The sequence below is a fragment of the Engystomops pustulosus genome, chromosome 11 (genome assembly GCF_040894005.1).
Source record: "Engystomops pustulosus chromosome 11, aEngPut4.maternal, whole genome shotgun sequence".
NCBI lineage: Eukaryota > Metazoa > Chordata > Amphibia > Anura > Leptodactylidae > Engystomops > Engystomops pustulosus.
In genome coordinates this window covers 46256424-46269092 of record NC_092421.1, presented here as the reverse complement: position 1 = coordinate 46269092, position 12669 = coordinate 46256424, and the positions used below count along the sequence as shown (strand labels likewise).

At 44.0% G+C, this 12669-nt stretch overlaps 1 protein-coding gene across 3 annotated transcripts in view; it reads right to left on the bottom strand.

Annotated features, from left to right (window-relative positions):
- MAT1A (methionine adenosyltransferase 1A) overlaps window positions 1-12669 on the bottom strand; it is a 74505-nt gene that overhangs the window by 21663 nt on the left and 40173 nt on the right. For all 3 annotated transcript variants that reach the window (XM_072131141.1, XM_072131142.1, XM_072131140.1), the window contains exons 5-8: window positions 12355-12498; window positions 4917-5135; window positions 4627-4809; window positions 4404-4537 (exon numbers count right to left, since the gene is read on the bottom strand). In XM_072131141.1, the coding sequence (XP_071987242.1) occupies window positions 4404-4537; window positions 4627-4809; window positions 4917-5135; window positions 12355-12498 (680 nt within the window). The remainder of the gene's footprint in view (window positions 1-4403; window positions 4538-4626; window positions 4810-4916; window positions 5136-12354; window positions 12499-12669) is intronic.

The window sequence follows — 12669 nt, the reverse complement described above, 5'->3', positions numbered from 1 at the left end:
CTCCTCGAAGTTACTCAGCACCTGACAGATATCAGACATCCACGTCCACTCCTCATTGTAGACTTGAGGAAGCTGACTGACCTGACTACCAGTTCTGGTGGAAGTTGACATCTGGCAGTCTACAATCGCTCTGCGCTGCTGGTAAACTCTGGATAACATGGTTAATGTTGAATTACACCTCGTGGGCACGTCGCACAACAGTCGGTGAGCGGGCAGTTGGAGGCGGCGCTGCGCTGCCCTGAGAGTGGCAGCATCTGTGCTGGACTTCCTGAAATGCGCACAGAGGCGGCGCACCTTTGTGAGCAAATCAGACAGATTGGGGTATGTCTTGAGGAAATGCTGAACTATGAGATTTAACACATGGGCCAGGCATGGCACATGTGTCAGTCTGCCGAGTTGCAGAGCCGCCACCAGGTTACGGCCGTTGTCACACACATCCATGCCTGGCTTCAGGTTCAGCGGTGCCAGCCACAGATCAGTCTGCGCCGTGATGCCCTGTAATAGCTCTTGGGCGGTGTGCCTTTTATCGCCTAGGCTCAGCAGGTACCGCCTGCTGTCGCTTAGCAATGGCACTGCTGCTGTGCCTAGAGCTACCGACTGATGGCGCCATGCCCACGGATGGTAATTCGGAGGAGGAGGAGGTGGAGGGATGGGAGGAGGAGGAGGCATAGTAGGCCTTTGAGACCTGGACCGAGGTAGGCCCCGCAATCCTCGGCGTTGGCAGTATATGAGCAGCCCCAGGGTCAGACTCGGTCCCAGCCTCCACCAAGTTAACTTAATGTGCCGTCAGCGACATATAGTGGCCCTGCCCGGCAGCACTCGTCCACGTGTCCGTGGTCAGGTGGACCTTGTCAGAAACGGCGTTGGTCAGGGCACGGATGATGTTCTCTGACACGTGCTTGTGCAGGGCTGGGACGTCACATCGGGAAAAGTAGTGGCGGCTGGGGACCGAATACCGAGGGGCGGCCGCCGCCATGAGGTTTCGAAAGGCCTCGGTCTCTACCAGCCTATAGGGCAGCATCTCCAGGATAAGCAACTTGGAGATGTGGACGTTGAGGGCTTGGGCGTGTGGGTGGGTTGCACTATACTTCCTTTTGCGCTCCAGCGTCTGGGGTATGGAGAGCTGAACGCTGGTGGATGCTGTGGAGGATCGTGGAGGCGAAGATGGGGTTTTCGCACGGGAGGTGTTTGGGCCGTGGTCCTGGGCAGGGGGCTGACTAGCAGATGACACAGGGGAAGGAGCAGTGGTGTGCCCGGCCGGAGGTGAACGGGCTTGGTGCCATTGAGTGGGGTGTTTAGCATTCATATGCATGCGCATACTGGTGGTAGTTAAGCTAGTAGTGGTGGAACCCCTGCTGATCCTGGTTTGGCAAAGGTTGCACATCACAGTCCGTCGGTCATCCGGTGCTTCTTTAAAGAACCTCCAGACTTCTGAAAATCTAGCCCTCGCCACGGGAGCTTGACTACGGGCAACATTTGGCGCTGATGCACCAGCTCTGGCCCTGCCTCTCCGTCTGGCCCCACCACTGCCTCTTCCAACCTGTTCTGCTATAGGACTCGCCTCCGTCTCAGAAGCACTGTGTTCACCCGGCCTATCAACCCAGCTTGGGTCTGTCACCTCATCATCCCCTGATCCCTCAGTCTGCTCCCCCCTCGGACTTCCTGCCCTGACAACAACTTCACCACTGTCTGACAACCGTGTCTCCTCATCGTCCGACACCTCTTTACACACTTCTTCCACTACGTCAATAATGTCATCATCACCCATAGACTGCGACTGGTGGAAAACCTGGGCATCGGAAAATTGCTCAGCAGCAACTGGACAAGTGGTTTGTGACTGTGGGAAGGGTCCAGAAAAAAGTTCCTCAGAGTATGCCGCTTCAAATGCCAAATTTTGCTGGCAGGGGGCAGACTGGGGGGAAGGAGGCTGAGGTGGAGGAGCCGGAGGAGTGCTGATTTCGGTGACATGGGTGGACTGCGTGGAAGACTGACTGGTGGACAAATGGCTAGAAGCATTGTCCGCAATCCCCGACATCACCTCTTCGCACTGTTCTGGCCTCAACAGTGCTCTACCACGAGTCCCAGTAACTTGAGACCTGATGAACCTAGGGAGTGTAGCTCTGCGGCGTTCCCCTGCTCCCTCATCAACAGGTGGTGTCTCACCCCGCCCAGGACCACGGCCTCTGACCCCTGCAGTAGTTGGACGCCGACGTCCACGCCCTCGTCCTCTACCCCTAGCCCTCGGGTTAAACATTTTCCAAATTAAAGTGTAAACTTTTCATTTTTTTTTTTTTGTGTTTATTTTTTTTTTTTTTATTTCTTTTTTAACAAAACGATGCTTTCCTATTGCTATGGCTAGTTTCTAACCTACACTGACAGCACACAACTGGATTTTGTGCTGTGCCTGATGAGTTTGAGCTATAAAATGAAATAAAGGTAAAAAAAATAAATAAATCAGCAGACTCTGCATAATTCTAATCAAACCCCTAATAAATTGTCCCACTTCGGTGTTTGAGGTGGATATGCGTGTCACTAAGAGCTAAACACAACTGTCGCAGGTCTCCCAGCAAATTCCTCACAATATGGTACTAGCTGCACTACTAATGCCAGCAAGCCCAGCCACAAGCAAACAAAAAAAAGGAAAATATAACGCTATTGTAGGCCTAAGTAAGCCGTTGGGGTTCTCCTATGGCTATTTTGTAGCCGACACTGAAAGCACACTGCTTTGCAAGATGAGTTTGAGCTATAAAATGAAATAAAGGTAAAAAAAAAAAAATCAGCAGACTCTGCCTAATTCTAATCAAACCCCTAATAAATTGTCCCACTTTGGTGTTTGAGGTGGATATGCGTGTCACTAAGAGCTAAACACAACGGTCGCAGGTCTCCCAGCAAATTCATCACAATATGGTACTAGCTGCACTACTAATGCCAGCAAGCCCAGCCACAAGCAAACAAAAAAAAGGAAAATATAACGCTATTGTAGGCCTAAGTAAGCCGTTGGGGTTCTCCTATGGCTATTTTGTAGCCGACACTGAAAGCACACTGCTTTGCAAGATGAGTTTGAGCTATAAAATGAAATAAAGAAAAAAAAAAAAAAATCAGCAGACTCTGCCTAATTCTAATCAAACCCCTAATAAATTGTCACACTTCGGTGTTTGAGGTGGATATGCGTGTCACTAAGAGCTAAACACAACGGTCGCAGGTCTCCCAGCAAATTCCTCACAATATGGTACTAGCTGCACTACTAATGCCAGCAAGCCCAGCCACAAGCAAACAAAAAAAAAGGAAAATATAACGCTATTGTAGGCCTAAGCAAGCCGTTGGGGTTCTCCTATGGCTATTTTGTAGGCGACACTGAAAGCACACTGCTTTGCAAGATGAGTTTGAGCTATAAAATGAAATAAAGGTAAAAAAAAATAAATCAGCAGACTCTGCCTAATTCTAATCAAACCCCTAATAAATTGTCCCACTTTGGTGTTTGAGGTGGATATGCGTGTCACTAAGAGCTAAACACAACGGTAGCAAGTCCCCCTGCAAATTCCTCACAATATGGTACTAGCTGCACTACTAGTGCCAGCAAGCCCAGCCACAAGCAAATAAAAAAAAAAAATGTATAACGTTATTGTAGCCCTAAGAAGGGCTGTTGGGTTCTTGTAGAATCACTCCTGCCTAACACTATTCTAATAGAACAGCCTAACGCTTTCCCTGACCAGCAGCAGCTCTCTCCCTAGCGGCATCCAGACACAGAATGATCCGAGCAGCACGGGCAGGGGCTAGTCTATTCCAGGGTCACCTGATCTGGCCAGCCAACCACTGCTATCGACGTGTAAGGGTACCACGTCATGCTGGGTGGAGTGCAGAGTCTCCTGGCTTGTGATTGGCTCTGTTTCTGGCCGCCAAAAAGCAAAACGGCGGGAGATGCCATTTTCTCGAGCGGGCGAAGTATTCGTCCGAGCAACGAGCAGTTTCGAGTACGCTAATGCTCGAACGAGCATCAAGCTCGGACGAGTATGTTCGCTCATCTCTAATCATGACCCAAGATCTAACCAGGCACCTAAGACTTCTTTATGAAGCAAGACTGCTGCCAAAGTCTGTAAGCACACAGCTGGGTGAAGAAGAGTGGAAGGAAAAGCCGAGAAAGCCCCACAAATTGTAAGACATGTCCCATGTCACGGCATTTTCTGTCTATCTGAGTGGAGTGCCAAATTTTTTAATACGCACTAAATAAAGAAGCTTTCGGTGTCTGGAGCCTGGCTGGACCGTGTATTCCTTTTCTTTCGCCATGTCCCATGTTTTACCTAGTGGCCACTTGGCCAGGTCAAGATGCGATGAGACACAGAGTGATCAATATACCTGTGCATGAGACCTTATTGATATATTCAATTATGCCTTACATATTTTACCTGACAATGACTCCAGGTCTCAGATCAAAGTTTTTATTGACAATTTCCAATAGTTCTTTCTCGGTTTTCTCAGAGGTCCCATAAGTGAACAGTGAAACAGATAATGGGAAGGCCACACCAATGGCATATGAAACCTAGTAAAGCAAGGTAAAAATTCCTTATTTTTACAGGTAGTTCCTTTGATAAATATTAATGCGTCTCTTGGAATAAAATTTAACTTCACCTGAACCAAGACACGATGGCAGAGTTTCGCATGCACCAAAGATTTTGCAACCCAGCGAGCAGCATAGGCAGCGGAACGATCTACTTTTGTATAGTCCTTGCCTGAAAAAGCTCCTCCACCATGGGCACCCCATCCTCCGTAAGTATCTACAATAATCTTACGGCCAGTAACACCGGCATCACCCTGTAACATATCAAAAACCATTCAATTTTAAAGAACAGGTAAGGGTGAAAATAAGTGAAAGGGTGAAATAAATGAATTTAAGTGTTATATACGTATATATGAGTCACCTGAGGACCACCAATGACAAAACGACCACTTGGTTGTAGATGGTATACAGTCTTCTCATCCAGATACTTGGCAGGTACAACAGCTTTTATAACTTTTTCTCTTAAAGCATCCTGCATGTCACTCAAAGAGATGGTCTCGTCATGCTGAACTGATATAACAATGGTGTGGACCCTCACAGGAATAACCGCGCCATTCTGCTGAATGTACTTCACTGTGACCTTAAACAAATAATTTTTAGAATTATCAGTATCTGATACTTTCCCAATTTGAATATAAATTTGTATGTATGTAAACATCTATATGGTTCATATTTTTAACAATAAAGGGGTATGAAGGGCTGCAGCTTCACTGGATGTTACACTGTGCAGGAGCACTGCCCCCTACCCACGGTGTTCTCACAGTGTTCTTACAGCAGACAATCTGGCTCATTAGCATGATTTTATATATAAAGTTGATATTATATGGAAGGAGGCAATGGAAAACACATATAAGATTACCACAGTCACAGTGTCCGGATCTATGAGTAATTCCTACTACTTTAAGTCCTACTAAAAGTACAGAACGTACAGAAAATACATTTCTGAAAATGTGGTGTCCTCCTTAAAGGAAACCTACCATTTCAGATCGTCGGTGTAAGCTGTAAACACCGAGCACCAGCTCAGGGTGAGCTGGTGCCGGTGCTTAGTTTCGTTAGTGTTATAAACCGCGGTATCGCGGTTTTAACACTTTTTAAACTTTATACCAGAAGCCGCTTCGGCGCTGCGCGCAACCGTGCGCGCGCAACGCCTGCGGCATTTCCTATGTAGGCACTCGCACGATCGTGCGCACGCAGCGCCAAAGCAGTTTCTGCTATAAAGTTTAAAAAGTGTTAAAACCGCGATACCGCGGTTTATAACACTAACGAAACTAAGCACCGGCACCAGCTCACCCTGAGCTGGTGCTCGGTGTTTACAGCTTACACCGACGATCTGAAATGGTAGGTTTCCTTTAAACTTCTTTAAGTATAATTCTGTGAAGTAGATTCCAGAATTACTCTTTGTGCTTTTCGTTGTGTATATGACCATTTCTCTAATTCAGTATGACAGCAAGATGAACACACATAACTTAAAGTTTCTGTTCTACATGTAGTTTGTACACTCACCGGCCACTTTATTAGGTACACCTGTCCAACTGCTTGTTAACACTTAATTTCTAATCAGCCAATCACATGGTGGCAACTCAGTGCATTTAGGCATGTAGACATGGTCAAGACAATCTCCTGCAGTTCAAACCGAGCTTCAGTATGGGGAAGAAAGGTGATTTGAGTGCCTTTGACTGTAGCATGGTTGTTGGTGCCAGAAGGGCTGGTCTGAGTATTTATGAAACTGCTGATCTACTGGGATTTTCACGCACAACCATCTCTAGGGTTTACAGAGAATGGTCCGAAAAAGAAAAAACATCCAGTGAGCGGCAGTTCTGTGGGCAGAAATGCCATGTTGATGCCAGAGGTCAGAGGAGAATGGGCAGACTGGTTCGAACTGATAGAAAAGCAACAGTGACTCAAATCGCCACCCGTTACAACCAAGGTAGGCAGAAGAGCATCTCTGAACGCACAGTACGTCGAACTTTGAGGCAGATGGGCTACAGCAGCAGAAGACCACACCGGGTGCCACTCCTTTCAGCTAAGAACAGGAAACTGAGGCTACAATTTGCACAAGCTCATCGAAATTGGACAGTAGAAGATTGGAAAAACGTTGCCCGGTCTGATGAGTCTCGATTTCTGCTGCGACATTCGGATGGTAGGGTCAGAATTTGGCGTCAACAACATGAAAGCATGGATCCATCCTGCCTTGTATCAACGGTTCAGGCTGGTGGTGGTGGTGTCATGGTGTGGGGAATATTTTCTTGGCACTCTTTGGACCCCTTGGTACCAATTGAGCATCGTTGCAACGCCACAGCCTACCTGAGTATTGTTGCTGACCATGTCCATCCCTTTATGACCACAATGTACCCTGTAACATTTGATGGCTACTTTCAGCAGGATAATGCGCCATGTCATAAAGCTGGAATCATCTCAGACTGGTTTCTTGAACATGACAATGAGTTCACTGGACTCAAATGGCCTCCACAGTCACCAGATCTCAATCCAATAGGGCATCTTTGGGATGTGGTGGAACGGGAGATTCGCATCATGGATGTGCAGCCGACAAATCTGCGGCAACTGTGTGATGCCATCATGTCAATATGGACCAAAATCTCTGAGGAATGCTTCCAGCACCTTGTTGAATCTATGCCACGAAGAATTGAGGCAGTTCTGAAGGCAAAAGGGGGTCCAACCCGTTACTAGCATGGTGTACCTAATAAAGTGGCCGGTGAGTGTATATGCTCAGTATATTATGTAAAGAATAATTACTGTGACTTTTCAGTGAATCCACAGAAGGAGAAATCATAACAGAAGGAGGAATCAATTGATCTACATAAGCACAAGTTCCCAATGCATAAAACTGCATAAAAAAGGTTTGTGGAAATGTGGAGCAACAGGTGTTGGTAGTACACAGAGTTTGGTTAGGGAAATATTGCTGCTACAGATTTCAAGGAAGCAAACACATACTACAAGTAAACTGATATAGACATCTGCAGGTAATATACTCTATAATGTCAAGTTCTCAAGCTAGTCAGTTTAGTTCCCTGAAAATAAAATAGTTTTGAGGCAGATAAAATAATTTGCCTTACATGTCACTTTATTTTTGTAGAAAATTTTTTGTAAAACAAATGTACCTTTTTTCAATCTCCATTTGACGATGGACCTAAATAGGTTTGAAACATTTAAATACAGGCAGTCGCCTACTTAAGAATACCTGATTTACAGAAGACCCCTAGCTACAAACAGCCCTCTGGATGTTGGTAATTTACTGTATTTTAGTGCCAGGCTACAATGATGAACTGTAAGAATTATCAAAAGTGTCTGCAATTAAGAATTATTGTTAATCCCGGTTCTTACGACAACCCCACATTTTTAAAATCCAATTGCCACAGAGACCAAAAATTTTTGGCCGGGGTTACAATTATAAAATAAACAGTTCCGGCTTACATACAAATTCAACTTGAGAACAATCCTGCAGAACTTATATTGTTGTCAGGATAGGTGGTAGTGGAACCTCTGTACAACCGTGGACAATGACGTAAGCAGACACCTTGGACTGGAGTCTAAGTGTTACCTGGTTTTCACCAGAGCCTGCCGCAAAGCGGGTTGGACTTGTTGCGACGTGGTACCACCAGGTCGTTCCACAGGCACGACTTTGTCCGCGGTGGGAGCCAAGGCGTAACACAGAATCGTCAGGCAAAGTCGTGGTCAGGGACAGGCAGGAGCTCGAGACAAGCAGCACGGAATCGGAGTCGGGAACGGTATCAAGGTCACAATGGGAAATCAGGATAATCAGTGAGGGCTTGGTAAATAGCTCTTTCTCAGGCATGGAAGCACAAAGATCCGGCAGGAGACATACCAAGGGACTGGAATTTATAATGACAAGCAGCTGGTCAGCGGCAATTAGTGGTGCACTGGCCCTTAAAATTTCTAGAGCCGACGCGCCCTAGGACACGGGAGCGTGCGTGCCGCAGCGTGGACATCGCGGGGATCGCCACTGGAGTCGAGAGAGGAGAACGAGAGGTCGGGGCACACGGGGGCGCCTGTGACCTGGGACATGGGTCGCAGGGGCACCCGTGACAATTGTAAATAATTGACCTGCTGATTAAAATTCTACACCTTTTATGAATATCATCAGTGCTAAAAGATTCTAGGATGTCTTGGAATATATTTAGGCAACCATACACAATTGAATAAATCTTAGATAATAGAAAGGTTGCACTACAAAGTATAATGTGATTGTAGTTATGTTGAAAGGTATTAAAATCAGATGCATTAACTCAGCGTCATGGTGGAACAAGTAGAAATAATAATAAAAATAATGTAAGAAATCAATAAAAATGCCCATAATCCTCATAACATAAAAAGAGACATATAACGCAAAAAAAAGTGTAAATCATAACACAAACCCCACATATCCGTAACAACCCATAGAATAACAGTCAATAATATTGAACCCGCACAATGAACACTGTTAAAAAAATTGTTATAAACCCTCCAAAAATTATGATTTTTACCTATTCAATCCCACAAAAAATGCAATTAAAAGTGATCAAAAAAACATATGTACTCCAGTATGATACTGGTGCAAAGTACAACATGTCCCACAAAAAAAGAAGCCATTAATCAGCTCCGCAGCCAAAAAAGTAAAAATGTTATGCCACTTGGAATACGGCAATGCAAAAATGATCGATTTTTCCCCACGTTACGTTTTACTAAATTTGTCGAATAAAAGAAAAAATATTCATGTCTGGTATCCCTGTAATCATACTGACCCATAGAGTAAAGATAACATGATTATTAGGCTATACGGTGAACACAGAAAAAAAAGTAAAATATCCAGTACAGAATTGATTCTTTTCTACTCCTGCCCTCAAAAAAGTTCCTAAATTTTCAACAATAGGGTAACCAACCCCAAAATGGTAACACTGGAAAAAGCATCTAATCTCGCAAAAATACCATCACATGGCCCCAATAACGAAAAACCTAAAATTTTATAACCTACAAAAGGGACCAATGAGGAAACTAAAATCCTGGCAGCTGCAGGGTGTTCCTTCCCTTCTGCGCCTCGCTGTGCACCCATAAAACAAGTAATGGCCACATGTGGGGGTCTCTGTACTCAGGAGAAATTGTAGAACAAATTGTATGGTGGGTTTTCTCTTTTTTTGTTTGGAAATGTGTAAATTTTAAGGCTGAATGATGATAACCAACAAAATATGACCATTCTAAATTTCACCTCCATTTTGATTCAATTACTATGAAGATCTCAAGGGGTTAACAATCTTCCTAAAAGCTGTTTCTAATAGCTGGAGGGGTGCAGATTTGAAAATGGGTTGATTATATAGGGGGTTTTGATGCTAAATATGTAAAATTTCATTCAAAACTATATCCCCAAAATAGTCAATTCTGAAAATCCGGAAAATCGCTATTCAAGTTTGTAAGCCACGTGACGTCAAAATAAATTATCCAGACATTTAAAAAATGATGAAAATGTAAAGTAGACATATGGGAAATGTTATTCGGCAATTTATTTAGGTGGCAAATCTATCTGCCTGAAAACGCAATGATTTCGAATTTTGAAAAATTGCAAATTTTAAAAAAAATTAATCATTTTTCTTTTTTTTTTTTGTAAATAAACGCAAAACTTATCAGCCAAAATGTACCAATAAAATGAAGTGCAACATGTGGGGAAAAAAACTATCTCAGAATCACTTTAATAAATAACAGTGTTCAAAAGTTATAACCATATAAAGCAACACAAGTCAGAATCCAAAAAATGAGGCTGAGCCTTAAGCTAAAAAATGGCTGCATCCTTAAGGGGGTTAAATGAATCTTCAAAAAGCATTGTGCTCTCCTTAACGCTATTACCATTAGAACAATATCTAGTTTATGTAAAGAGAAAAGCAAATACAAAATGTTTTGCTGATACCCAAAACATGTAAGATTTTGGCCTCTTAGTGAATATAGGCAACAACTGCACCAGTTCTGAATTTTAGAACAGATCGGAACTAGTAGAGTTTGCTGTTATAGCATATGCCGGCTTTCCCATAGTGGGGTGCGGGTCTGCAGGAATGTCATTTTTAGCCTTTGCTATGGTGATATTAAAGAGTAACTGTAAATGTTTTTTTTCACAAATCAATAGCTCTTGGGAGTTAAAACAACTTTGCCTATTATCTTTATCACCTATGCCCTATGTTTACATTTTATTTATGGTTGGATTCATGGGAGAGGGGGAGCTGCTGCTCCCTGCTCACAGAAGAGGAGGTCATGAGGGAATGTAGCAGAGCTGGAAGTGTACAGAACAGAGAATGAAGATGTCTCCTGCACAGAATAGTGAGGTACAAGCATGCCCAATTCCCTATCAGTCCCTCCATCCCAGTCTGTGATACTACAGAACTTTTTTGGTCTTTCTCTGCTCTTCTTACTGCTCACTTCCCACACCTTGTCATCGGAAGTATCAGCTCTGTCCAGATAAGCTATTACCCCTTAGTGCGCACACAGCACAGGCTATAGACTGCATGTAACTAGATTACTTATGATTGCTACCACTTATAACATGCCCCGGAAGAAGCCTGAATAGGCGAAACCTGGGTCGGGCGAGGTGTTTTAGGCGTCTTATGCTTTTACTATATGCGCGCTTTTAAATTGGAATGTGTGAGCATATACAATAAATACTATTTCCTTTTTGAACCTGGCAATCTGCACTATCCTTTCGCATACCTCCTGATGTAGGATTGGGAAAACACCGCGGACACGGTAACAAGACGAGGATTGTGTTTCAACCCACTAAAGGAGGACGATTGGCGATGCAAGGAGTCGGGGATAGCTTTTATTTCCAGTCCATGAAGAGGTGGTGAGAGGCTCTCGCCATTTGATAAACAGTATAAGGAGTAGAGCACTAATTTTATATCTTTGACTCTGTCACTTATAACATGTGATGGAAGCCGCCAGGCAGTCACAATATATTTCATGTATGTGCATTGTGCAGTGTGCAGTGGATTTACATGTGGGAAACTAAATGGATTTAATGCTAAATTACTTTGAGAGAGAACACAAGGCATCATGGGATCTGTGGGCAAGCTAGCTTGATTCAGCTTGAGGGCATAGACAGACTGACACTGGTCTCCCCCCACTTTTTCTCCTCTGGTGAGAAAGATTTTTGTCAAACACTGTCAAAATCATTATAGTTTTACAATTACTTTAAGAATGCATCTGTCAGCATTCATAATCACTTCAGTAGTTTATAATAGTTTATTTCACATTACCTGGCTCCCTACCAGGTACTGAGTCCCGGTGATGTGGGAGGACAGCTACAGCTGTCTGTGTGCTCATGCATTCTTCCTCTCGGCCACACCACCCCCTCCCTTCCCTGCCTGCTCAATGCACATGACAGGAAGTGGGGCGGGAACAAACACATACAGGCTGCAGCTCCCTTCCCCATGGACTTACCACATGCTGCTGGCAGTGAGCCAGGTAATGTAAACTAAACTATATAAACTACTGAAAGGATTCAGAATGCTGAAAATAGGCATCTTTAAAATTAGTATTGGAACCTGTCCTTATAGCAAAGGACTGGTAACAGTTTTGCTTTAAGGTCCCTTTTACAAAAGCATTTTAAACATGTGCACACTGCCCATGAAACTGAACAAACTCTGAAAAACTGTTTGAACTCTTAAAGAAAATGATTTTTTTTTCACTGATCCAACCCTGATTGCACTCTGATCAGACTCTGATGAAGCTCTGTCAAGTGTGAAAAGGGCCTTAGAGTGGTGAAATATGAGATGACATGAATTGATTTTTAACTATTTTTTTACCTGTGTTTTGGAATCTGGCCTTAGCCAGGGAAGGTCCCCAGTGCGTCTTAATTCTGCTAATTTAGCATTTAGTTTGTGAGCAAGTACAATAGTCAGAGGCATGCACTCTTCTGTCTCATCAGTGGCATAGCCGAACATCAGTCCCTGTCGAGGAAATAAAAAGGCATAAAAATGTAAGTAATTCAAATTACATATCATTTCCTTTTCATGACCAAGCTATCTCTGGGATTTAGGGTCAGACAAACCTTTAGGAAATTCCATATTGGGAAAAAAGGGATGTACCTGTCAGTCATGTACAATGTACCTGTCAGTCAG